At 39.3% G+C, this 24,500-nt stretch overlaps 5 protein-coding genes across 5 annotated transcripts; 1 reads left to right on the top strand and 4 right to left on the bottom strand.

The window, feature by feature from the left end:
• Positions 1-1,129: 1,129 nt before the first annotated feature.
• Positions 1,130-3,835, bottom strand: LOC140762535 (protein NRT1/ PTR FAMILY 2.10-like). The gene is made up of 4 exons (XM_073100407.1): positions 3,229-3,835; positions 2,933-3,150; positions 2,235-2,791; positions 1,130-2,150 (listed from the first exon to the last, which is right to left on the bottom strand). The coding sequence occupies exons 1-4, from the start codon at positions 3,362-3,364 to the stop codon at positions 1,298-1,300; spliced, it is 1,764 nt and encodes a 587-aa protein (XP_072956508.1). The 5' UTR covers positions 3,365-3,835; the 3' UTR covers positions 1,130-1,297.
• Positions 3,836-3,954: 119 nt separating this feature from the next.
• Positions 3,955-6,510, bottom strand: LOC140762534 (protein NRT1/ PTR FAMILY 2.11-like). The gene is made up of 4 exons (XM_073100406.1): positions 6,306-6,510; positions 5,997-6,214; positions 5,079-5,641; positions 3,955-5,011 (listed from the first exon to the last, which is right to left on the bottom strand). The coding sequence occupies exons 1-4, from the start codon at positions 6,427-6,429 to the stop codon at positions 4,129-4,131; spliced, it is 1,788 nt and encodes a 595-aa protein (XP_072956507.1). The 5' UTR covers positions 6,430-6,510; the 3' UTR covers positions 3,955-4,128.
• Positions 6,511-8,748: 2,238 nt separating this feature from the next.
• Positions 8,749-11,565, bottom strand: LOC140764074 (uncharacterized). Its single transcript, XM_073102534.1, has 3 exons — positions 10,860-11,565; positions 10,703-10,755; positions 8,749-9,394 (listed from the first exon to the last, which is right to left on the bottom strand). The coding sequence occupies exons 1-3, from the start codon at positions 11,524-11,526 to the stop codon at positions 9,155-9,157; spliced, it is 960 nt and encodes a 319-aa protein (XP_072958635.1). The 5' UTR covers positions 11,527-11,565; the 3' UTR covers positions 8,749-9,154.
• Positions 11,566-14,935: 3,370 nt separating this feature from the next.
• On the bottom strand, positions 14,936-15,714 carry LOC140762536 (thioredoxin H2-2). Its single transcript, XM_073100408.1, has 3 exons — positions 15,516-15,714; positions 15,314-15,436; positions 14,936-15,235 (listed from the first exon to the last, which is right to left on the bottom strand). Exons 1-3 carry the CDS (start codon positions 15,639-15,641, stop codon positions 15,104-15,106), a joined length of 381 nt encoding a protein of 126 aa, XP_072956509.1. The 5' UTR covers positions 15,642-15,714; the 3' UTR covers positions 14,936-15,103.
• Positions 15,715-17,820: 2,106 nt separating this feature from the next.
• Positions 17,821-22,892, top strand: LOC140763945 (calcium-dependent protein kinase 10-like). Its single transcript, XM_073102335.1, has 7 exons — positions 17,821-18,689; positions 18,935-19,078; positions 19,183-19,335; positions 20,490-20,605; positions 20,682-20,849; positions 21,943-22,173; positions 22,280-22,892. The coding sequence occupies exons 1-7, from the start codon at positions 18,065-18,067 to the stop codon at positions 22,424-22,426; spliced, it is 1,584 nt and encodes a 527-aa protein (XP_072958436.1). The 5' UTR covers positions 17,821-18,064; the 3' UTR covers positions 22,427-22,892.
• The last annotated feature ends 1,608 nt before the right edge of the window (positions 22,893-24,500 follow it).

The following is a 24,500-nucleotide window of genomic DNA, read 5'->3' as shown; positions in this document are numbered from 1 at the left end:
GGTCGGTGGTCGTATCGAATTGGTCGATGCCGAAGGCCAAGCTGCATGGCCTAACTCCGCCGGACCCCGAGGAAGAGGAGAGAAAGAGAGAGGACTAGGATCGCTAGTTGGGCCGTCACAACGACCCCAATAATGATCGGCGATGAATCCCCCAAGCAGAGGAGCAAAATTAGCAGTGCCAGAGAAGACATTGGTGGCGTTCGCCGCCGCCGCCGCCACCTGCTTGATATGGAAATGGCTGACCAAATACACCGTGAAATTTGCCGTCATCCCATACGACGCCACCTTCTCAAACGTCACGTTCGCTTCTCACATTTATTAACCACAATCTAATTTAGATACTATACAATTGGATAGAGAAGCAGGTAAGTAAGTAGGTTTATTATACCAATGATGTAAGGCGTGCACTTCCATCCTGCATGCCTCTTCTTCTTCCTCTCCTCTTCTCCGTCTCTCTCTCCGAGAACTGAGTAATCTTCTAGCTCCGATCTACTACTTTGTCCCATCGATCCTTTCTTTTTTTTTCTAGAATCTTTTTTCCCTGAGGAGTCTTTGATCTCTTCTCCTGCTTGTGTGGTGGTTGTGATACTTTAATTTGTAGTACATGGTGGTGTGAATCGCTCGATGTCTCCTCTGTACGATAGTGAAAGATGCCAACCACCATGTGAAGTAGACTAGTAGTACTAAGATTGACGAAAACTTATTTAATCTAAATTATTCGTTTGCCTGTTTATTTTTTTAAGAAAATAAAATAAAACAGTTCCCTATCCTACATCAATTTATTAATTAATCAATATAATTTTTTGACACAAACCTAGTTTTTAACCTACAATTCACAATACTATAATTAAAACAGAGCATCATGTCTGTAACACAATGTAGAATTAAATGAAGAATAATTTAAAATAGTTCTAGGAGCAAAACCTCAAATTAGCCTACAGATTCTGTCAATCCAACCGTGTAAAATATGATTATCAAAATCTACAGATGAAATTAAAAGAAAATATCCTACAAAACCGTAAACCAGTAGCTGGGCAAAACAAAGGGCAGAGGTGTTGGTCAAGAAATAGTGAAACCGAGGAGGGGAGGAGTAAACACTAGCAGAGCATAGGGCCAGGCGAAAGGATACAAGATGCGTGTGTTTCGATTCATTTGCCTGTTAGAATGCATATTTTAAGAGAGAAAGATGTAAACGTTCGCCACTACATACTACAAAGTTGGTCAAAAAAATCTACTAAGCTGCTCATATTTTCTAGGACAAAAATCTACTACAGCATCGAATTTACATGAAAATAATCTAAACTGGAGCAGGTGAGCTTTCTGAAGCTTCGGAATCGTCCAACCCCTTGTATCTATACCACTTTGCACAGGCTATGAACGAGAAGAAGTTGGCAACTCCAATGGCAGCAATCAAGAGATAGAAGTAGTCCAACCTTCCCTTGTTAAGATCTTCAGGCAACCAGCCGTCCTTCTTATACCCACCTGTTGTTTGATGAACAATTGTAACAAGTAACCCACTCAAGTAATTGGAGATAGCCAGTCCGGAAAATAGCAGAGACCCTGCAATGCTCCTCATGTTCTCAGGGAATTGCTTGTAGTAGAACTCAAGTTGGCTGATGTTGTTAAAAGACTCAGACAACCCCATGATCATGAGCTGAGGTATCAACCATAGACCCGAAAACGACGAGATCGCTGTGCCGCTGGCGTAGCTCCGCCGCCGCCGTTCGACGAATGCTGAGACAATCATTGCTACTATTGACAAGATCATTCCTACTCCCATCCTTTGGAGCAAAGTGACGCCTTCCTCTTTGCCTGTGAATTTTCTAAGCAGTGGCACGAAGAGGCGATCGTAGAAAGGAATCCAAAGAGTTAGAGCAAGCATGGGGAAGATTGTAAAGGAAGCTGCTGGAATCTCAAACTTGGTCTTTCCAAGATGCCTATCAGATTGGAGGGCTTGCAGGACTACATAAGTTGTTGTTTGAGCAAATGAGATGCTGTACATGACACAAGTAACCCATATTGGAATAATTCTTAGTACACACTTTGTCTCTTCCACTTGCTGGGTACTGCATAGCCTCCATGGATTTGCAGCTGCGCCATTTGGCTTGATCTCATCTGTCATCACTATGACTGCAGCCTTGTCTAGGAACCTAGGGTCATGAACAAGATTTAAAATTGTCTCATATATAATATTAATTGATATACTGATATTTAGTGCGATAGGAGCAATTTACCTAAACTGCTCGGTGTATTGAAGCTGAGAAACGAGAGAACTGTTATGAGGAGGTTTGAAGAGCGACTTCTCTGCACCATCAGGAAGCTCCAACCTCCTCTTCCTAAACGCTGCCGCAAACACTTGAGCAATGCCAGTGAAGGGGCTCCCCTCCGGCTTCACTCTCACGTAAAGATTTGTCCCCATGAAGAAAAAGAGACAGGCGAAGAACATAAGGGCTGCAGGGATTGCGAAGCCCAACCACCAGCTCACGCTGCTCTGTATGTAGATTATGATGGTGGAGGAGATCCCAACTGCGATGGTGAAGGTGAAGTAGTACCAGTTGAAGAAGCTGTTGATGCCTTTCTTGCCGGACTCCGTGGTGGGGTCGAACTGATCGGCGCCGAACGCGATGCTGCACGGCCGGACGCCGCCGCAGCCGATGACGAGGAAGGAGAAGGCAGCGATGAGGGCGGCGATCTGGCCTCTCGTGGCGGCCGCGCATTGGTGGTGGCTTTGGTCGCAGGGGGGAGGGTGGAGGGAGGGGACTCCGGCAGTGAGTGTCATGATGACCATGCCCTGGTAGGAAAAAGGAGATTTAAAATAAGTGATCGAGTTTGCTATCTTAATTTACAGAACAAAATACCATTTCTGTAATTGGAATATATGGGCACAAAAGTTTAGAACAATGAGTTTAATTTTGTATATTTAAATACGTACCAGAAGAGAAGCGACAGAGCTAACTCCGATAGTGGCATAGCGACCGAAGTAGGAATCGGAGAGAAATCCCCCAACGACGGTGGCCAAATTTGTCGTCCCATTGAACACGTTAAGTGTGGTCGCCGCATCGACATTGGTCATGTGGAAGACGGAGGTGAGGTAGACCATGAGGTTCAACCCCGTTCCAAGACTTCCGAGCTTCTCGAATGTCTCATTTCCTGTCATGTTATATCATACTTTTAATACGCTTTCGACTCATAAGTCAGCTAGCAATCAAACTACATGAACTCCTTTACCTATAACTAATGGCATCGTCTTCCATCCCCTGTAATTGATTTTAGGCTTCTCTTCCTCACCATTCCCATGCTTCTCCGATGCCTCTTCCTTCTCTCCGGCAACTTCGCCCGTTCCTCTCTCCATTACCCTCTTCATCTAGAGATCGATGCTTAATTAATCGTTTCACTTCGCATGGAGGAGGAGGAGGAGGAGTGATTAATTTGCTCTTAGTTGTAACAATATCCGAATTAAGGAGACGGGCTTTAAGTAAAAGGGTGGTGAAATTGGAGTATATAGCGAGACGCACGGCGATCGGAGTGAAGCGACGGTTTCGTGGTAGCCCGGTTCTTCCTGCTTTTGGATCCCTGTTACCGTTTTGGGGCCGGAAGTTTCTATAAAAAACCGAAAACATAGGGTTCAGAATGGATATTTCCACGTCTTGTTACAGTGTTATGTGGCGGCCATAATAGTTACTGTGGAAGAATATTTCTTTTGAATTAATCAAAAGGTGGTGTGCTACTCTACTCTTGTATATTTTCACCTTTATCTATTTCCACATTATATTTATAAAGAATAAAAACGTATAATTTGCTTCTTATATATATATATTTCTAAAATATAACACTAAAAATGAAGCTAATAATGTTTTGAATAATTTAAAAAGCAAATTGTACATTAGGAGATGAATATTTAAGTAAACCTATTAAATTAATTCATAGCATAGTTCACCGGGGCTTGATCAGCCATGGCGATAGAGAGAGTCATTATATGTTTATTGAAATTATATACAATATAAGGAAACAGAGCACAACATGCATCTTAGAACTAAACTTAGTCATGCTAGCTCCTTAATATATAATTTATGATATGACTTTTAACTAATTACCTTTTTCATATATCTATATATAAAAGATGAGAAATTAGACTGAAGAAACTTTCATCTTCCTCTCCTCCAATGCAATCTCGAGCCCACTGTTAGTACTCAACTTCTTGTACTTATACCACTTTGCACACACGACGAAGTAGAAGAAGTTGGCAACTCCGATCACTGCAATTGACAGATAAAACAAGTCCAACCTCCCCTTATTGAGATCTTGATCCAGCCAATTCTTTCCTCCATTCTCTCCAGTTGTTCGATGGATGATTGTCACCGTTAATCCACTCAGGTAGTTAGATACTGCAAAGCCACAGAAGAGAAGAGACCCACCAACGCTTCTCATATGCTCAGGAAACTGCTTGTAGTAGAACTCCACCTGACCGATCACAGTAAAAGCCTCAGAGAATCCAAGAATTACGAGCTGAGGAACCAACCAAAGGCTAGAGATGGGGGAGATAAATTTTCCACTACGAACCGCATGACTTCTTCTCCTTTCTTCCACGAATGCAGCGACGACCATCCCGATAACGGCGAGAATAATGCCTACGCCCATTCTTTGCAGCAGTGTGAGGCCTTCTTCTATCCCTGTTATTCTCCGGAGTCTCGGAACTATGACGCGGTCGTAGATAGGAATCCAGATCGTTAGCGCGAGCATGGAGAAGACGACGAAAGAAGCTGCGGGGATCTGGAAGTTCGTAGTGCTGCCGAGATGCCTGTCGGATTGGAGGGCTTCAAAGACAGTGTAGGTGGATTGCTGGATGATTGCGAGGTAGTAGAGAACGCCTGAAGACCATACGGGAATTATTCTTGCCAAGCACTTGACTTCTTCGACTTGTTGCAGACTGCATAGCCTCCATGGATTTGCTGCATGCCCATTTGGTTTAATTTCATCCGAGGGAGTCGTAATTGCCGCTTTGTCCAGAGCCCTGATGATCGAAGAGATTAACAGCAAATTTAAATAAGGAGAGGCTGAGTATTGATGAATTTTCTCACCTGAACTGATCAGTGTATGGAAGCTTTGACACGAGAACGCTCAAATGAGGAGGATCAAACATCATCTCACTCTTCTTGGGATCTTCCGGAGATAATTCCAACCCTCTCTTCCTCCACGCCGCTACTAAAACTTGAGCAGTGCTCGTAAACGGGCTTCCCTCCGGTCTGATCCTCACGTACATTTTAGTCCCCACGAAGAAGAGAGCGCAAGCGATGAACATGAGGGCGGTTGGTATGGCGAGGCCGAGAGACCAACTCACGTTGCTCTGCACGTAGATGATGAGGGTGGAGGAGAGCATCATGGCCGTGGTGAAGGTGAAGTAGTACCAGTTGAAGAAGCTGTTGATGCCTCGCCGCCCGGCGTCCGTGCCGGGGTCGAACTGGTCGGCGCCGAAGGGCAGGTTGCACGGCCGGATGCCGCCGGCGCCAACGACTAAGAAGCCGAAGCCGGAGAACAAGACGGCGAGTTGTAATGATGTCGGGCCCCGGCATTGGTGCCCCCCCTCGCAATGGGGAGGGTGGAAGGCGGTGATTCCGGCGGTGAGAGTGAGGATGAGCATGCCCTTCAATACACCAAGGCAGAAAGATTTAGGCAATTTTGTAATTTACCCCCCTACATTTTTTTTTTCTCTTATCATCACTGAAAAAGAACGATAAATTCTCGTATAAAGTGTATTTCACATGCATAATATTAAAAGTTCCTCTTTGATTTAAAAAAAAAAAAGGACCTACGTTAGTAGAAATTTTAACAAATAATTCATGTTATATTTTGATACGTGAATTCTCCTCAAATTTCCATGCACTATTCGACAAGTTTCGTCCCATCTTGACTTAAAACTACTTACTAATAATTGATGACTTAACATGGCATCAAATCAAATGAAGCATAAGTCAAATTTAATTAAAATAAGAAAATACCGTTAGCGAGGCAACAGAAGCAAATCCTAACGTGGTGTATCGACCGAAGTAGGAATCACTCAGGAAGGCTCCGAGAACAGGGGCTATGTTTGTAGTTCCTGAGAAGAGGTTGATGGTGATAGCAGCAGTCGCACTCTTCATATGGAATATAGTAGTGAGATAAACCAAGAGGTTTGAGATAGTCCCAGTAGTCCCTAGCTTCTCAAATGTTTCATTCCCTGATCACACATACATACTACTCTAATCAAGAGCAAAAATAATATCGTACGATTGAAGAAGTATAACTCTTTTGGCAAATCAATTACTTACCTATAACATACGGCATGACTTTCCATCCCCTGTACTTGATAGTAGTTCCGGAGTTTGCTGTTGGCTCTTCCTTGTCTGCTTCTTTCTCCATTATTGCTTGTGTCTTGGTGTCTTCTCTCTCCATCTCTATCTTACTCTCTCTTATATCAATTGTTTTAGAAACGAGAGAGAGAGAGAGAGAGAGAGAGAGAGAGAGAGAGAGAGAGAAGATGGAGGATAGAGTTCGGTGGAGTTAGCTGGTTGGTATTAATAAATGAATGATTTATTGACGTTAGAATATAAGGTATGGTATTAATAAATGAATGATTAATTGACGTTACAATGGAAGACGAGAAAGTCTGTGATCATTCTTTGCGTCATTTTAGATAATTAGTGGAATATTTTTTTAAAAAAATTAGAATAGTTTACAACTGTACATGTACGAAAATGGCATCCATTGATTAAATTCAATTAATATCCATATTGGATCTATTTTTCTTAATCACTTTTTTTTTAATAAATTTTTTTGGTATATATTCACTCTATGCTGTAACTATCATGAATTCTTAGTCGTCCAAATATTTGGACGTATGTATGGCTGCTGCTGGGTAGCAAACAAAAATAACAAACAATTGTAATCTATCTGCTAAAAAATAATTGCTTTGTTACTGCTTAAATAATAATAATAATTGCTACAATGTATACTTGAGGAGGTTTCCCTTCGCTTTAAGATTACTCCGAATTATTTCGAGATTTTCTCCACAATTGCAAGCCTCAATTCCTCTCCAATCAAATGCACCGTAAATATGCTGCCATTCAAGTCTTCCAGATTAATATGAACACGCAAAGATGTGATTAATATGAATATGAAGAGATCACTCAAGTTGTTATCGAGAATTAGAATACCGTCTTTATTATATATAGAGCTAGGAAGGTGATGACATTGAATAGCATTGAAATAAATTAGACTTGTATATAGTTATGTGGATGGTTGGATGAGAGATACGGAGCATTTATACAAAGATATAAAGGACATTGAAGATTGCAACGTAGATATATACAGCGAAAGAGAAAGATGAGATAGAGAGAGAGAGAGAGAGAGAGCAGCGGAGGATGTTGAACAAACGAAGCAAGATGCCTAAAGCTGAGAATAATATTAGCAACCCATATATATATATATATATATATTTTAAACAATTGATACAAGGGCAAAATGATCTCTCTCTCTCTCTTTTTTCTCATTTATTTTCAGTAAACATCTTTGTTTAAATTGATCTTTTCTTATCAGGATTGCTGTCGACCTAGCTGGCTTGAAAGGAACGTCCAATTTTGTATTCAATACGAGATTATTCAGTGTGATCGAAAGCTATGTATAACCTTCCCAATTATAATTTTGTCCAGAATGTAAAAGGAAATGATAATTAAAAAAGGATCACTCCTTCGCAATGATCCAAATCCACTTATTTTGATTAATACTGTTTGACAATTCCAAGATCTTCGAGAAAAAAAGAGGAACAGGATATGACAACAAGAGAAGTGGTCAATCTTGGACGGATTAGAATAAATCATATAATAGCTCAGTTACTGGTCACTGTGCACAGCACATTAACCAGATAAGTTCGCCATCTTATCTTGTCGACAAAAGAAGATGGAAGAGTCTAAAAGACGAAAGAGTGATCTCCACTTGTTTGCTTGCAGGGATATTGGAAAGAACAAAGCTCTCCAAGTTGTAGGTCAATTTGGCGTGGGTCATTTTAAGTGGTTGCTAGATAAATATCAACAATTCAATAGCACGCATTTTGACGGCGTGCTGGAAACAACCCACACCAGTCTAGCCTGATATTTGTACTAATTGTATTTAATATTTTAATTTATAATAATAGATTTTAGTATCAGTTGTACATATAAATTATGTGCATTCAATAACGACAAAACGTGCGTGATAATAAGAAAAAAAATATATAGTCACTGGATTCTGAATTGAACTATGAGTAGATTAATATTATGAGAAGGATACGATGACTCATTGTTGTTGTTTATGGGGGCCCATGAAGCTAAATATGATAAGAGGAAGAAGCTATGGAATATTTTTAAGGGGTGTGAATCAGATTTGTCCTTCATATTTTTAGAGGAGGATGAGCATCTTTTATTTAGAGCACAAGTGAGACTCTTCAGTGCTTATGTACTTGGCCTACTACAAGCCAAGTATATATTCAGGGAAAAGAGATGAACTAAAAGATAGTACTAACTATCTTTATAGTTTGCAAATACATGCACAATAAATGCAATTTTTTGTTCTCCTTAAACTAACTCAGCAATTGAAAGAGAGAAAAACAAACAAAATGAATACATATCATCAAGCTTGCAGTCTGATTTCTGAAGCATGTGATGCATCCCCCATATAAGAGAAACTCTCTCCTGTAATCTGATCAGACCCACTAAGGACATTAAGCAAATCCATAGCTTAAATGCAAGTTAGAAAGATAAATATTTCAAATTTATGGACATCGGCACTTTGCGACTGATTTCTGTCAATAACCAAGACTGAAGTAATCTAGCAATTACAAAATATGGAAGAGTCTCATTAAGAGTAAACAGCAATTAAGCACCAACTATGCTTCAACTTTGTCAGAAGTGAAATTATCTGCATCTAGGTCATAGCTTAATATATGTTTAAGAAAGAGACTGCAAGAAACAGTGATAGAAATAAATGTCCTGGCTCTGAGGTGCAGCTCTGCTACTGTACTGACACACCATTCTTCCTGCCATGTGTTTAGGTATCTTTCTTTTAGCGTTAATTGATCTGCAGTTATTTTGCACCTCCCATGACTTTCAGGAACCAGCAGCTTATTCCACAGGACAACCAACCGTCAATTTCCACCACCCAACTTTCTGGACTTTGAAAGGAGAAAGTAGTTTGTACTTGGGTTCCTTTTCCTACCAAGATTACTCTGAGAAATATGGGTTGGACTGACAGAAGAAATTGAACTGCTTGTTCTAAATCTTCCCATGTTCCAAAATGAGAAAGGTTCTTCATGCTGATCCCTGCAGGTAGAAGTTTGTCTCACAGTATCGCATGGCACCATGCTGTGGCGTACCATATGAGGGTCCTGTTAGCAACAGAGAATAAGGAGATAATATTAGGTCTTAAAACATGTTAAAAGGATTCATCCTTCATTCTAAAAATTTTATTGGAAAGCGCTATAATAAAATAAATATATTTAGTAAGTAAAATTGAGTGCAATTATGCCAAATAACAATCATACTGATTAGTAGTGTAGAAGTAAGGTTTACCACCATACACCATGTGCCGCTGGCTTTGGGTCATTGAAACAGCCTTTCCTGTCTTGGGGCTAAGGCTGTGAAGGTATTCTCTAGAGGACTTTTACGTAGTTTCACACTAGTAAGGAAGAACCAGAGATGTGGTAGTTACCTAATGAGTTTGACAATTTTTTACTTATTTAAATTATTGAAGATAATTCTGAAGCTACTGTGATGGCCAATTGGTTACATGAAACTACTATGATGCCCAATTGGTTACATAGGCAAACATGATACATGTAACTTGAAGATTACCAGCTCTTAGAGAAACCCAGAAGCGGCTGCAACGAAAGAATGAGTAAGATGATAAATTTATTCTCTATATATATTTCACGTCTTAAGCCTACTCACCTGCCTGCATGCATCAACAAATTAAAACGGCAAACTTTCATACACAGATTTGCAAGGGTACAAGCACAAAGCACAGGCAAGTACGTGCATCTGCACTGAACAAGCATCAAACACGTGTTTAGTTTTAGTTGTAATTGTCAGTTTGGTAGCTTTCCACGCAATATTTATACGAATGACCTAACCTACACAAACATGTCATAGCTAGTGAATTGTAGTTGTAATGGTCAGACGGTACATACTTCCTGCCGACAAATGTAGCTGTAATATAGGCTTACAGAGCGCCTAATAACATGTAGCCTTTGTAGATACACAACGTTTACATACATTTATAGACATGTATATTCTGAACCATTATCATAGTTAATGAAGAAGCAGCCTTTACCATAAGAATGGCAGAACAAGAGGAAAAACAAAGAGAGCACATATCACTTTCTCATAGTTTGTTAATAGGGAATGGTGCAGATGTTAGTGAAATCCAAGCTTATTGGATGAGTTGAGAAACTTGAAATGATGCATTGAACATCCTAACTATGAGCCTTAAAATTTGACGGAGACGAGTGTGCTTCCTTAAAAGCAATCTCTACAAACAGACAGCACACATGTCACATAATACACTTAGAAGATCAAAGGTTTGAAGTCTATCTACTTAGCAAAATCATATGAACAACAAAACTTTAGCAGCAAAAAATATGTCAGATCTTCAGAAGCGAGATTGTGTGAGTACATCAAAGAGGAAGAAGTCTTACATGATCCATTTTGCTCGGACAATGGTCTGCAGCATCAACATGATAAGGAGCACCTAAAATGCAATAACAAATTCACAAACTTATCTTATTGAACTCGAGTGGAACATCACTAGAACCTAGTATTACCTAAAAGGACAGGACCAATTTGAGTGCTCACCTCTGCTTCTTGGCACAAGTTGAAGAGATGCATTGTTGTAGGGCCTCTGAGATGGACAAGCACGGATCAATTCCCTCCGAGAAAAACTCGGAAACATCAAAGTAGAACTCCTAATCCCATTAGTTGCAGGCATAACATGATCATAAGACTCAACCACCCCTTTCCCCCTTGACATGCGAATGGCATCATCAGCTTCTCCATCGAACGCATACCCTGCATTCCCCACGGATCTGACCTGAAAAAAAGGAGAGAGCTGAACCCCAACCCGCCCATCAACCCCCCTTCTCTCCAACTCCCAACCCCTCTCCTCCCAAGATCCAACCTTTGCCCCTCCCCAAAGATTCCCGACCCTTTTCAACAGCGGAAACGGGCCGTTTCCAGGAGAACCCCCACTACTGTTTCCCTTACTATCCCTAATAAGAAACGGACCGAAACCGTTGAACACCTCCTTCTCCGGCTCCGGCTTCTTCGCCGCGAAGAAGCGGGGCGAGCGGGGAGCAAGAAGAGGCGGGGGGAGATCGGGCAAGGGAGGGAGGGGGTTGGGCTGAAGGCGGCTGATCCAGGTGGAGCGAAGCCCGCTCGACCTCTCGTCTCCGGCGATGTGTCGGAGGTCGTTGGCCTTGCTTCCGGCAGAGCTCATCAAGGAGGTGATTGGAGTGTGGGGCATTTGAGGATGGGCTTTCGTGCCGTCTACCCGAGGGGATAGTTCGTTTTATAGTTCAAAGTGCCTTTTTGCATTTATACCCCTCTAACGTCTCTTATTTACGTAAAAAAACATACCTTATAAGTTTCTATGATTCTATATATTTACCCCTCCCATCCATAAAATCGTCCAACATTACAATAGCTAGCTAGCAAGAGCAAAAAGGTTACAAGTTGTACATCACGAGGTTCTTCTATTTTTGGAAACAGCACGATAGGTGTCTACAAAAGTTATGGTGGGATTATCCCAGGAGTTCGTTAAGTTCGGTACAAATTAAGCGCGCTTTTTCCTCTTTCCCTTCTTTTTCGGCCTCAAATGCGACTCCCTCGTGGGTGGGACGGTGATCCATTACTTTTTCTTCCTCTCTCTCTCTCTCTCTCTCTCTCTCTCTCTCTCTGGGAATAAAATTAATTTTTGACTGAATTAGTTTTTATTTTAAATTATTTTTATCCAAATAGATTACACATGAACTTATAACCAAATAAGTTGAATATTTTATTTTTGATCTTAAAATCAGTATTGTTTGTATATAAATTTATTTAATTTAATCATTTAATAGTTAAGCTAAAAAATATTTGACGATTAGGCGTCATTTTATAATAAAATTGCGTGTTGATCTATTTGGGTTAAAATATAAATATAAATATATATATAAAATGAATATAGTTTGGTCAAAAACTCGAATCAAATGGGTGGTTCGAGCTGATCCGAATCTGCGGCATGCCGGTGGGACCTGCGATGACCTCAAAATTCGTGCAGCTCTCTGCATGGATTGGGCATTTGGTGATTCTTCATGCGCCGCGGTTGTGCACTTTGGGGTGACGTGCCACTCACTCACAAGCTAGCGTGACAGTGCTTTATCCTTTTATCTGCTACCTTTTTCTTTAACATATTTTTATTTGAGACCATCAACAGTTGGTAAGGTTTGGCAGATCATCCTAATAATTAAGCCCTGCTAGTTGATGATTGATAGAAGTCATGAGATTAATTTTGTCTGTGATGAGATTGAATAGCCTACGGAATCATAATATATTAAAAAAAATAATGAAAGAAAGACGACTGCACATAAGCTTACTCCTTGCTTTTATTAGCCTTGATCATTGATATGGGTGTTCCGACTTTGTTTATAGTTAATTATAATTGATTACTACTGTTATCGGCGGCAGCACTGATACCTCCTTCATGATTGGGGGTGGCAATTGGATCAGGTTAGCTAGGTTTGGATTGGATCAATTTTATTTTAACACCGAACATGATCATATTATTAAATGCTTGCATTATCTACTAATACGATCCGTTTATTAAACATATAATCCGACACGACCCGTGTAACTCATTTAATAAACGGGTCGTGTCGAATTAACATGTCAATCTGACATAATCAATCCGATTAATAATTTATACAACACAAATATATCATTTATGTTTCAAAATATAAAATAACACAGGCACACAAAAACAAAAGATGAACTCACAACAAGATAATATTTATACAAAATAATAAAATAATTTTAAAAATGAGATTGTCGTTGTTCACCCCCACCGAATCTATCACAAGCACCATCATAGACCCTAGGGCCTTGGAGTTCTATCTCCCTCGTTTCACCACCCACCACCCACCACCAGCATCGAATCCAATGCTGAATCCATCACCAATGCCTCGATGGTGACTTAGTCGTTGTAAACGACAGAAGCAGAGCCCTACCACTAGGCAAGATTGGGCTAGATCAAGGAATCGAACACGTGTGTGCGACGATTGAGGCAGAGGCAGACCCTATTGCTACCGGTGTCGTTGGCATTCTGGATTAGCTCCTTGAGGACAACAGTGCCCTAGGAGTGGCTTAGCAAGGCCTCACGAGTCACGACGACTTCGCCTCATGAGTTCGACCCTCTTCTCGAAACTCTCCAACAGAGGGAGGTCAAGAGGACCAGAGGGATCCATGTCATCGGCTCGAAGAGGGGAAGATAGATGGAGTTCAACGACAATAGGACCTCTGAAAACCCTAGGAGTGGATCAGTGGTGGCGACGGCACAAGAGACTAAAAGAGGGAGTGGGAGATTAGATGAGGAGCTGAGGCCAGCATAAACTGTTCGAGGCCAGTGTTGCAAGCAATGGTCGTTTGGGAGAGCCAGAGAGGTAGAAGATGAAATATGATGTGGGAGACTAGGAGTGGTGGTGTTTGGAGAGTGTGAGGTGTGAGTGAGTTAGGGTTAGGGTTAGGTTATATATATTGAGTTGGCCAGTTGACCCGTCCTGACTCGACTCGTATATTTAAACGGATCAAACGGATCAACATGGGTCAACACAAGTCAAGGATATAAACTCGAATGCGAATCGATTATTAATTAGGTTAGGCGGATTGACCCGTTTACGACTCAAATCTGATTAGACTAAACTCAAACTCGATTATGAGCTGAATTATCGTGTTGGGTTAATTTTTGCCAAACCCTATCCATGACTATCAATTGCATTTGATCCTCCCCAATACACTCCAAGCACACTTGACAACTTTTCGGTTGTTCTAAGAAGGAAAAAAAAGAAGAAGAAAAGGAAATAAAATCAAAAACCTCCTATTTGTCTCCTTCCAATTGGATCAACACATTCTCTATTTAAATAAATGTAATACTATGCCTGTTCCTTGAATTAGTGCGTGCAACCATCACCATATCTCTCAAATAGATTTGTGAGAACGGTGGAATTCGATTCCATCGAGACTTTTCACAAGGTAGAAGGAAACGAAGACGGTGGAATTCGATTCCATCAAGACTTTTCACAAGGTCGAAGGAAATGAAGAATCTCGCTGACAAACGCCAAACTTAGCTGACAATATTATGAAAGTATAATTATTATATGCGCCCAAAGTCTTATTTAAAATATAAAAAGAATACGCACTACGCTCGGCGGCATCATAACCATATTGAGCATCGTCACCAATGACCACATAATAGACGTTGTAGTGGATATGAATATATTGGAAAAGACTAGTATATTTAAGCAATGACCAAATGATAGACCAAGAATTTTTTCCACCCACTGATACGATTTGCAAAGAATTCCCACACGAACAAACTGCTGACGACTTTCTTAATTATCTTAAACCAAACTTATAATCCTAAACTCCAACAAGATTATTTATTTTTTTTCTCAACCCAAATGGATGAAACACCCATTCAGACTTGAATAATTAGATAGTAAAATCAATCAGAATAGTTATGTTAATATTTTTTTAACAACAATTGAATTGAATTCGGAGCTCAACTCTGTTTATATTCAAACAGCAACGTTTACGACCTGAAATCAACTAAGATTCTATCCAGATTTGGTTGAAAGTGTGTCTCTTTCCTGTAAAATGCTTATTTTCGCACAATAGAGTCACAGGGAAAAAGAGATTTTTGCAATAGTATAATGCTCTAAACGAAGGGTAATCTTCCCACATAAGTGAAATCTAAATAGTACCAGGTTCAAAATCAAAGATGCTTAATGCCACAAAGCTATCGCACTTATCTTAGTTTGAGATAATAATCTCAACAATAGCAAGATCTAAGTGGAGAACATGTGAATCTTCCTCTCGAGCTCGTCCTTCTTCGCCCCGACCACCCTGCTCACCTCTTGCCCTCCTTTCACAAGCACAAATGTCGGCATGGCTTCCACCCTCCACTTCCTCGACACCTCCTGCCAAATCACCGCGAATCAAAAGCCTAACCATAACCCTAACAAGAAGGAGAAGAGAAGGGATTAGAGATCGTTTACCGAGAGTTCATCCACATCGATCTTGACGAAGACCGCGTCGGTGAATTTGGCGGCCAGGGCCTTAAACGCTGGCTCAATGAAGCGGCACGGCCCGCACCACGACGCCGAGAAGTCGATAACCATCTTCGATTTCGAAAAAAAACCGATCAGAAGAGAAACAAGCGAAACCCTAGATCGGGGAAAAGAGGAGATCGGATCGTACCAGCTTGTTGGAATCCTTGCTGGCTTGGAATTGCTCATTGAAGCGATCGGCGGAATGGATCGCGATGACGGCTGATTCACCCTCGTCGGAGCGGGAGGCTGCGGGGGTGGAGAAGAAGGAGCCCATTTTTTTTTTTTTCTGTTTTACTGATTCTCTCTTCTCTTTGTTCTCTATTCTCTCTTCACCTCTCTTTCCGACAAAGACGGGATCGATGCAATATATATATAAAGAAACGAAGGGTTAGAATGGGATGCTCTCTTTGTAAGTTACTACTTGGTGCGGGTTTCGGATGCTTTGCTTTTGGCCTCTCGGATTCGTTTGGAATATATGCTGCTTTTTCTTTTATCATTTAAGAACCTTAAAACTAGATATGAACTGGACAAAGAATCAAACCCTTTTTGAATACAAATGCACTATAACCTTATCAAACTTTTAAACAATATACTGAGTCATCTAATTTTAAACTTCAAACCGTTTACATCACTAAGCTATTGCTTTGAACTAAACGTCATCAAGATATTACTGTAAACTAATAGCACCGTCGAGTAAATTCATTAAACTAAGCCATCGCTAACGGCCAAATAATTTTCTTCCCTTATTCGCTGCCGTGGTATTTGGATCCAGGTTTGCTACTTCTTTTAAAAACTAAATAGCGGTATTAGAAGCGTATCTGATAATTAATTAATTAATTAATTATTAATTATTAATAATCTCGTTCCGTCTCTTTTTAATTTTTAACCACGATCCACGTTCTCTCTGCCTGTAGAATTTTGAGGCCAAGTGTGGGGCCCATATATTAATTAGTTTTTAATTAGGCTGTCAGCTTTAGAAAAGTAAGCGATCATATTAAGATTAAAAAGATAATGAGAACAGAAAACTACTTTATAACTGTCATTTAATTATTTTGATTAAATACACGCAGATAACACTAGGTTGTTTATTTATTTCGTCTTGAGCATATTAAAGGTTTTAATTACTAATACTCTTACATATTGTTTTAATTATAGCCGATCAAATGGAAATTGGTGATAATTAAATATATTTTCTACCTTTTGAAGAAAAAGTCGTCAATATATTGATATGAAAAATCTCCTTGAGATCTTGATAAAGAAAAAACTAGAATATTTGGCCACCACTCAAATATATGAGATAAATTAGATGAAAATATTTACAAATGGATCAATGCCAACCAATTAATTATAAGTTTTCTAAAACAAAGTTACTATCTCTCAGAGATTTAATTACATAATTTTTTAATACAATTTATAGAGATGAGTATTATTCTATTTATTAATTATTCGTACATATAAAATTTTGGTTAATCCCAATAAAAATTCCATGATTTACATTTTATATAACCAAAATATAATTAGATATTGTTTTATAAAGAAACTTTATAATTTTGCCCTTAGTCAAAAAGGTCCTACGTAGTCCGAATAAAGTTATTCACGAGGTTGCATGGGAACTTATTCCTAGATAATAATAAATAAAGTGTGAAACGCATCCTTGCTTTACACTTTGTATAGGCAGCTAAATTTTAGTACCAATCAACTTTAATGGAATCGGTACGGAGGTACTTTTCTTCGTTGCTAAGAAGATTATGAGATTGATTCTAACATTATATAGTTATATAAAGAAAATCATTTGATGGTTCAGTGATCGGCTTAGGAGAGTAGCTCAATAACTTAACATTTGAAACAGATTTCGATATCGTTTAGTTTAGAACAATTGTTCAACGACTTATATGGTTTGAAGTCTAGATTAGACAGTTTGACGGATCTAAGTGACTCTGTATTTAAAGAGGATTGACTCATATATAATCTCTGAGCTTATAAATACTTAAAGAATAAACAATGAATTATGAAACGAGAAGATTAACAAGCAAGAGTAATGATTATATTTGCCGGGTTGGATGTGGTTGGTAACTTGGTACATCTAAACTATGGAATGTGACTTGTGATAATTGAAAGGCAAATTCATATCAAATTAAAAATCTAAGGTCAACCTTAGTAATCCACATTTCCATACAATTGTTAAATAATGATATTGATGCCCGAGTGTACTTATGGACAAAGTAAAAAACAACACAAAACAAAACAACTACAACTCCTTTATGGTTTAGAAAACGTCTAAATTTTTTATTAGAATATAAATATAAATATCTGAGCAGAGATATTGAATTCGATGCATTAATTAAGCTCATATATTATATATATATATATATATATATATATATATATATATATATATATATATATATATATATAATCTCAACTCCTTCAAGTAGAAACTTCCCTCCATTTCCCACGCCATCCCTCCCCCCTTTCTCTTCTCCATGGAAAGCGTAAACGCTGCAGCCGATTGCTTAATAATATTAAACACAAGAAGAAACTCGAGGACTTCTTCCTCCAGGCTATCGATCCGTGGACTTGGCCTCCCAAGAATCCCATTGCAACGACCAAGTCCACCCGCCGAGACATTTCTTCAAACACCTGCCAAGCTAGAGATTTATAGAGGCACAGAGATAGCAAGGCCGAGCTCAATCTCTGATGGGCAACGCCTGTGGATGCTACAAAGCAAGTTCCGGCGATCCACCATCGCCTCCTTCGCCGGCGCAGGATAGGAATAGGAAGAGGACGGATCACCACGAGGTCCTCAAAGATGTAATCCCACAGGGCGGCGACCGCCGCATCCGCCTCTCCGACAAGTACTTCCTCGGCCGCGAGCTCGGCCGGGGGGAGTTCGGGGTCACGTACCTGTGCATCGACAAGGAGACCCGGGAAAGCCTAGCCTGCAAGTCCATTTCCAAGCGCAAGCTCGTCACCGCCGTCGACATCGAGGACGTCCGCCGCGAGGTCGCCATCATGTCGTCGCTTCCCGCACACCCCAACGTTGTCCGCCTCAAGGCCGCCTACGAGGACGCCGACGCCGTCCACCTCGTCATGGAGCTCTGCGAGGGCGGTGAGCTCTTCGACCGGATTATCGCAAAGGGGCATTACAGCGAAAGGGCGGCGGCCGCAGTAGCGAGGACCATCGCGGATGTGGTAAGGATGTGCCACGATAACGGAGTGATTCATAGGGATCTCAAGCCAGAGAATTTCTTGTTCGCGAACAAGAAGGAGAATTCGCCACTCAAGGCCATTGATTTCGGGCTCTCCGTCTTCTTCCAGCCTGGTTGGTATTGTTGTTGTTATACTATGTTAGATTGTCTCTAAATTCAACTTGTTGTTATTGTTGTTGTTGTTGACAAGGGGATTAGTACCGCTGTGAAAGTAGATAGTCTGGTTGATTTTGATTTTAAAGTAGCCCCAAGTTAGTAGTTGTCAAATTGGAAAAGGTTTAAATTAACTAGAGTTCTAATTTGGTGTAAATTAGGAGAAATGTCAAAGAAGGCATGTTATGTTTTTCTCATTGAGCAGGGGAGAGTTTCTCGGAGATTGTGGGGAGTCCTTATTACATGGCGCCAGAGGTGCTGAAGAAGAATTACGGCCAGGAGGTGGATATCTGGAGTGCCGGGGTGATTCTTTACATTTTGCTTTGCGGGGTTCCACCATTCTGGGCTGGTGTGCTCATGTTTGCATTAGTTCCTTTTGAGTTCCTTGTGGTTTCTTGAGTTATACTAAGCTCTGTTTGATCTTTGATTCTTTTCTTTGTAAAATTATTGTAGAGACGGAGCATGGGGTTGCCCGGGCTATTCTACGAGGAGTCCTAGATTTCCAACGGGATCCATGGCCACAAATTTCAGAGAATGCTAAGAGTCTTATTCAGCAGATGCTGGAGCCAGACCCAAAGAAGCGCTTGACTGCTCAGCAGGTTCTTGGTGAGTTAATCAATTGGCATTGTGATCAGGAAATGCTATTGCAAGTTTGTGCTCCATTACATGTTAGTTAGAAGTTCTTTGATTTATCAAATTAATAGAATATTCCATGTTAAATTGATGTTTCATATGAGTGTCAGCAAATAGCAAAACTTTTTTTGACTGAATGCCGCCCATCATTGAATCTTATTATTGGGTGTCATTTATACCACATAATGATCATTCACTCAATGGAGCTTATTTGTCTCAGATGAAACTCATTGGTTCATACAAAATTGCAGTATCCAATCTGAAGGTGCATAACTTTTGCAGTACTATGGGAAGTCTTGTACTCTTATCAGCACAAGGCCTAATGCACTGGAGTCTTGAAGTCTGACTGTATTTAGGCAGATAATGTTGGTGGTGTTTGTGATTTGGTAGAGGCTAGATAGTTTCCTGATCTCCCTTATTTAGGTTGTATGTTAGTACCTTAGCAACCACCAAAGAAAGTGATGAAAAGCCAATTACTGGAGAATTTGCACTTGAGATATTGGTTTCCGATGAATCCATTTCTCCCAATGACACATTATCTTGCCTTAGTGGGTTTTAGCTCAGAGAGACAAGTGAGATGTGTGGAAAAATTGCACAAGTACTCTGATAGTCTAAATAGTAAATAGTGATCTCATACAAAATCACTCTACCAAAACCTATATTGTGAAAGACATTTCTGAGTAAGCGGCTTAGCGCCTCGCATCTTGTAACAATGAGTTGGTGGCTTGCTTTTTAGATTGATGTTTTATTCTTCTTCTTTGAGATTTTGACCTGGCTTGCTTGGAAAAGCATGTGTAACTTGCCCCATCAAGATGCCCAGCACAATTTGTTATAACAATTTAATCTTCATCCATGAAGGTAAGATTCCATAGCCCAAAATTGAATGCATTGAGAAGCAGTAGTTATCTCCTGAAACATATTCAGCAATGACATGGTAACGTTAATGTTGAAATTTTTTGATGACTCATTCCACAGAGCTGTGGTCATCTCCTGAACCAACTGTCGCCCCTTGTACATTGTTTAGTTTATACTCTAAATTTCTAACAAATATAGTACCTCTCACTACTTTGTTTGCTGTGTTTCTTTTTCTTATACAAGTAACCTGTGTCTATGTGGTACTCTTGTAGAGCATCCATGGCTGCAGAATGCAAAGAAAGCTCCAAATGTTTCATTGGGAAATATCGTCAGAATAAGGCTTAAACAGTTTTCAGTGATGAATAGGTTCAAAAAGAAAGCCATGGGGGTTGGTATTTATAGTTGATCCTTGGTGTGCCCCATTAATATGTTTGCTAAAGCCTAATCACTTTGAGTGCTTTCAGGTGATTGCCAGGCACTTATCAGTTGAACAAGTAGAGATCATTAAAGACATGTTTACACTGATGGATACAGATAATAATGGAAAGGTTACGTTTGAAGAACTGAGAGGTGGACTTCAAAAGGTTGGTTCTCAACTGACTGAAGCAGAGATGAAGTTATTGATGGAAGCGGTATGTCTTCTTCTTCTTGGTATAATTTGGATTTACTTAAGAGTGATTATGGTTGCATCTTGACCTTTTTCCCTAAATGGACTTGGACACTAGAAGTACCAAATTATAATGAGTTTATCTAAGTCTCATTTGATTATCAGCCCAGATTTATTCCACATCTTTGAAATTAGAGGACCGTGTAGTCATCCTCTGATACTTAGTATTAGCTTTCTGCATTGAAATTTAGATTCATTGACAAGTATTGTTCTTCATTTATTTTTTTTCATCCCAGAATCTCCTAAATGTAGCCATTGCTTGTAGCCAGGAGTAAGTTCTAGATGTTACTAATTACTAATTAGGGATACTTATATCTAGAACCCTTGAACTATTTTTCATTTTCCACATAGACCTCATTTATTTTCTGTGGCACATTGACCACTTTAACTACGTAAAACCTTCAAAATGCCCCTTCTTTACTTTGGGTGGAGCCTTGTGCACTGAGGTATCCTGTTTAGTGAGACTCTTAGAAGGTTGATGTGTGGTTAGCCAGTGGAGCAGCCTGAAACTTCCTGCTGGCCTTCTTTTTGAACAGAGCGATGCTGAATTGCCGCCACCTCTCATTTAGCCATTTACTAATAAGTTCTGTTAGTTTCCACTGTGCAGTGATTTCATCTTAATTATGCGGTGCCTTAGAGTTAGACCTCATAACTTATCTTAAACACTTCTTAAGTTCGATGCCCTCATCCAAGAGACCAAATGAAGAAAGACACCCTAGCCTGCAGTATGTGAAACAATCAATGTCTGAGTTCTTTTCTGTTTTCACTTATCAGGTGCCCTCAATCCTAATTCTATGCATAACATACTATATGTGGCTGCAGAAAGAAATTATTTTTATTGGTCATCTGTTGCAGTAACCTGTTTGTGACCACTGTTCTATATAATGAACCAGATGAAAACCAAACTTGTATTCTTAGAGTGCAGATCTCAATTTTCAAATCTGCAGGGTAGCTGCTATAATGTGATTCTCTTTTATTTATTTTTCTTGCCCATGCTCCCAATCTTTCACTTAAGACTTCTATGTCATCCGATCCTTTGCTCTAAATCCTCCATGCAGGCTGATGTTGATGGCAGTGGTTTCTTGGATTTTGGTGAGTTTCTGGCTGTTGTTATCCAGTTACAGAGGTTATCAAATGATGATCATCTGCGCAAAGCCTTCTTGTTCTTTGACATCGATGACAGCGGCTACATAGAATTTGATGAATTGCAAAAAGCCTTAACTGATGACTCTGGCCAAGTAGACATCGAAGTAGTACACAACATTTTACATGAAGTCGACACAGACAAGGTGTATATACCATCTATCCTTTTTCTAATAATGGTTGTTTAGTTTGTTCAAAACCATTCAAATAGCTTTACTCATGTACACATTTTGCTATGGCAAAATACTTCAGGATGGACGTATCAGTTATGAGGAGTTCTTAGCAATGATGAAAGCTGGCACTGATTGGAGGAAAGCATCTCGACAGTATTCAAGAGAAAGGTTTAACAGCCTTAGCATCGATCTTATGAATGATGGTTCATTGTCCACGGCAAGTTAGACAGTTAGATGTTGAAATTCACAACCTACGGTCATTTCCCTGGGAGGTAATAATACTAGCCCTTCGACTTCCATAATGGCATTCTAACTGTTCAAAGGGCAAGCATTCCTGGAACTGAGAACTGAAATGGGTGTGATTATATGGCTTTACATTGATTGCTACTTTGAAAGGGCTTCGCTTTGACTGTAAAGATTGCTGCCATGCAATGTGGCGTCCCAGGATCCATATCCTGAGGTACAAAAACAGCCTCTCCAGCAAATAGCCTCAAAAGTTTTTTAGTACTATAGTTTTTGACTTGCAACTTCTTTAGAAAGACATTTCTCTTCTCATCAAGGGTGTTATTTGAGCTTGTAATTGTGCCCAAGGTTGCTGATTGGGGGGTTGATGCTCATGATTCTGTAACATTTCCCATGTAACTTTTGATGCATAATTACATTGTAGCTATTTTGTGTTCAATTACATAAAATTTATATATTTGCGAATGTGCTTCACAAATACAAGTGCAAACATTGATATATATAACAATAATATCATAACAGATCAACAAAGCATATCATATATATAATGAACAATAAACTTACTAACTATATTCATAGTAGGGTGTGACGAACCGAGTTTGAGCTAGCAAACGGGCTCAAGTTTGGGCCCAGCGAAGCTCAAATTGGTCATTTATCTTGATAGTAGGTTTTATGGAAATCACTCTAAAACTTGCTTCACAGAATCCTAACCCGTTTGCTTTTAATGGTCAGGGTCAGGTGGGACCCAAGACACGAGCTTACACGAGTAGCGCCGACTAAAAGCTATTAAAAGAAAAAGAAAAAGGAAAGCCAGTGGAATGTGGAATGGATAAGAACTCTCTCTCTCTCTCTCTCTCTCTCTCTCTCTCTCTCTCTCTATGGGCTAATTCCATTTCCATGCTGCTCTTTTTTCTAACCTATTGCTATCAAAAAGAGCCTCTTTTTGTCGTGCACCTTTTACTACCAAAGCATGAGTTCTTTTCTTTTCTCTCTTCAATTTGCTCTCTCTCTCTCTCCTACTGGCTTGGCTTCTAGTGGATAAAATATGCATCTCATACAAGGAACGCAGAAAGGTTGTTGGATTCCAAGCATGGCCACTCATAATAAAGCTGGAATCTATCATCCACTTATTAGGGATCATGGTAAGTGGTGGGATCCAGGGGGAAAGGAGCATTAGCAAAGTATGAATGCAGTTGAATTGCTACTCTTGACCCATTTTAATTAACCCTCTCATTTGTTATAATAGGTCAATCAGATCTGAAATTTGTCAATCTCCTTCTATTAAAAACACTCTAAATTTTGCCTTAAAAATCATTTTATTCCTCTACACCTATGAAGAAAATAAAATTAATAATATTATTAATCAAATAGCCTATTATTTTTGTTTGATAATAAGTATTGGGAGAGAAGGTTTTTGTTTAAATAACAACACTACTGCCTTCTTCTTTTGAATTTAAAGTAGTTTTCAACTTATTTCCTATTTTATATGTGATAGTTTAGCCTATAAAAGTTTAAAAAATAAAGGAAATACTGCTCAACTATATTTGGAAGTCAAACACATTGGCACAGTTAATTTAGACCAGAATATTAACGGTTTCACTTTAGTTTTAAATATATGTAGTTTAAGCGATAAAAAATATTTTTATTAATTTTAAATATAAAAAATAATTATCTAAAATATTTTTCATTTGACCTTAAAAATGTGATTATCTTTTACTTTTACTTAACCTTAATTAAAATTACCCAATTGCATCTATAATTAATTTACTTTATTAATATCATAATCGTCTATTAAAAAATAACATAAAAGAGTTTTTTAAGCATTAAAAATAAAAATAGGGTAGAATGATAATAAGAGCAAGATGTATGATGTTTTTTCCATTAGAAAACTAAACTTTGATGATTTCAACTGAAGTGCAGTTGAAGCTTTTTAGGAGGCCAAAGAGGTTCTAATTATTTAATGAGTCAAACTAGGAGTCGGATAGAGTAAGCTTTACTTTCCTTATCCATTGACTACCAACCTGTGACTTCCTCTGCGTATTCCTAAATTTAAGATC

This window comes from Typha angustifolia, chromosome 7 (genome assembly GCF_048772165.1).
Source record: "Typha angustifolia cultivar Huaian chromosome 7, ASM4877216v1, whole genome shotgun sequence".
Classification (NCBI taxonomy): domain Eukaryota; kingdom Viridiplantae; phylum Streptophyta; class Magnoliopsida; order Poales; family Typhaceae; genus Typha; species Typha angustifolia.
This window is presented reverse-complemented; position numbering and strand designations above follow the sequence as displayed.

What these genes read in the sequence shown, in the direction of transcription:
- LOC140762535 (XM_073100407.1), bottom strand. Translation starts at nt 3,364, where the DNA reads ATGAAGAGGGTAATGGAGAGAGGAACGGGCGAAGTTGCCGGAGAGAAG. An exon ending in GACGATGCCATTAGTTATAG is followed by an intron (nt 3,151 to 3,228) that starts GTAAAGGAGTTC and finishes ATAACATGACAG; the next exon opens with GAAATGAGACATTCGAGAAG. An exon ending in GCTCTGTCGCTTCTCTTCTG is followed by an intron (nt 2,792 to 2,932) that starts GTACGTATTTAA and finishes TTTTCCTACCAG; the next exon opens with GGCATGGTCATCATGACACT.
- LOC140762534 (XM_073100406.1), bottom strand. Translation starts at nt 6,429, where the DNA reads ATGGAGAGAGAAGACACCAAGACACAAGCAATAATGGAGAAAGAAGCA. An exon ending in AGTCATGCCGTATGTTATAG is followed by an intron (nt 6,215 to 6,305) that starts GTAAGTAATTGA and finishes ATGTGTGATCAG; the next exon opens with GGAATGAAACATTTGAGAAG. An exon ending in CCATACACTGATCAGTTCAG is followed by an intron (nt 5,012 to 5,078) that starts GTGAGAAAATTC and finishes TTCGATCATCAG; the next exon opens with GGCTCTGGACAAAGCGGCAA.
- LOC140764074 (XM_073102534.1), bottom strand. Translation starts at nt 11,526, where the DNA reads ATGCCCCACACTCCAATCACCTCCTTGATGAGCTCTGCCGGAAGCAAG. An exon ending in ACTTGTGCCAAGAAGCAGAG is followed by an intron (nt 10,756 to 10,859) that starts GTGAGCACTCAA and finishes ATTGCATTTTAG; the next exon opens with GTGCTCCTTATCATGTTGAT. An exon ending in GTCCGAGCAAAATGGATCAT is followed by an intron (nt 9,395 to 10,702) that starts GTAAGACTTCTT and finishes TGTTGCTAACAG; the next exon opens with GACCCTCATATGGTACGCCA.
- LOC140762536 (XM_073100408.1), bottom strand. Translation starts at nt 15,641, where the DNA reads ATGGGCTCCTTCTTCTCCACCCCCGCAGCCTCCCGCTCCGACGAGGGT. An exon ending in GCAAGGATTCCAACAAGCTG is followed by an intron (nt 15,437 to 15,515) that starts GTACGATCCGAT and finishes TCGAAATCGAAG; the next exon opens with ATGGTTATCGACTTCTCGGC. An exon ending in TCGATGTGGATGAACTCTCG is followed by an intron (nt 15,236 to 15,313) that starts GTAAACGATCTC and finishes GTGATTTGGCAG; the next exon opens with GAGGTGTCGAGGAAGTGGAG.
- LOC140763945 (XM_073102335.1), top strand. Translation starts at nt 18,065, where the DNA reads ATGGGCAACGCCTGTGGATGCTACAAAGCAAGTTCCGGCGATCCACCA. An exon ending in GACTGCTCAGCAGGTTCTTG is followed by an intron (nt 19,336 to 20,489) that starts GTGAGTTAATCA and finishes GTACTCTTGTAG; the next exon opens with AGCATCCATGGCTGCAGAAT. An exon ending in ATGAAGTCGACACAGACAAG is followed by an intron (nt 22,174 to 22,279) that starts GTGTATATACCA and finishes AAAATACTTCAG; the next exon opens with GATGGACGTATCAGTTATGA.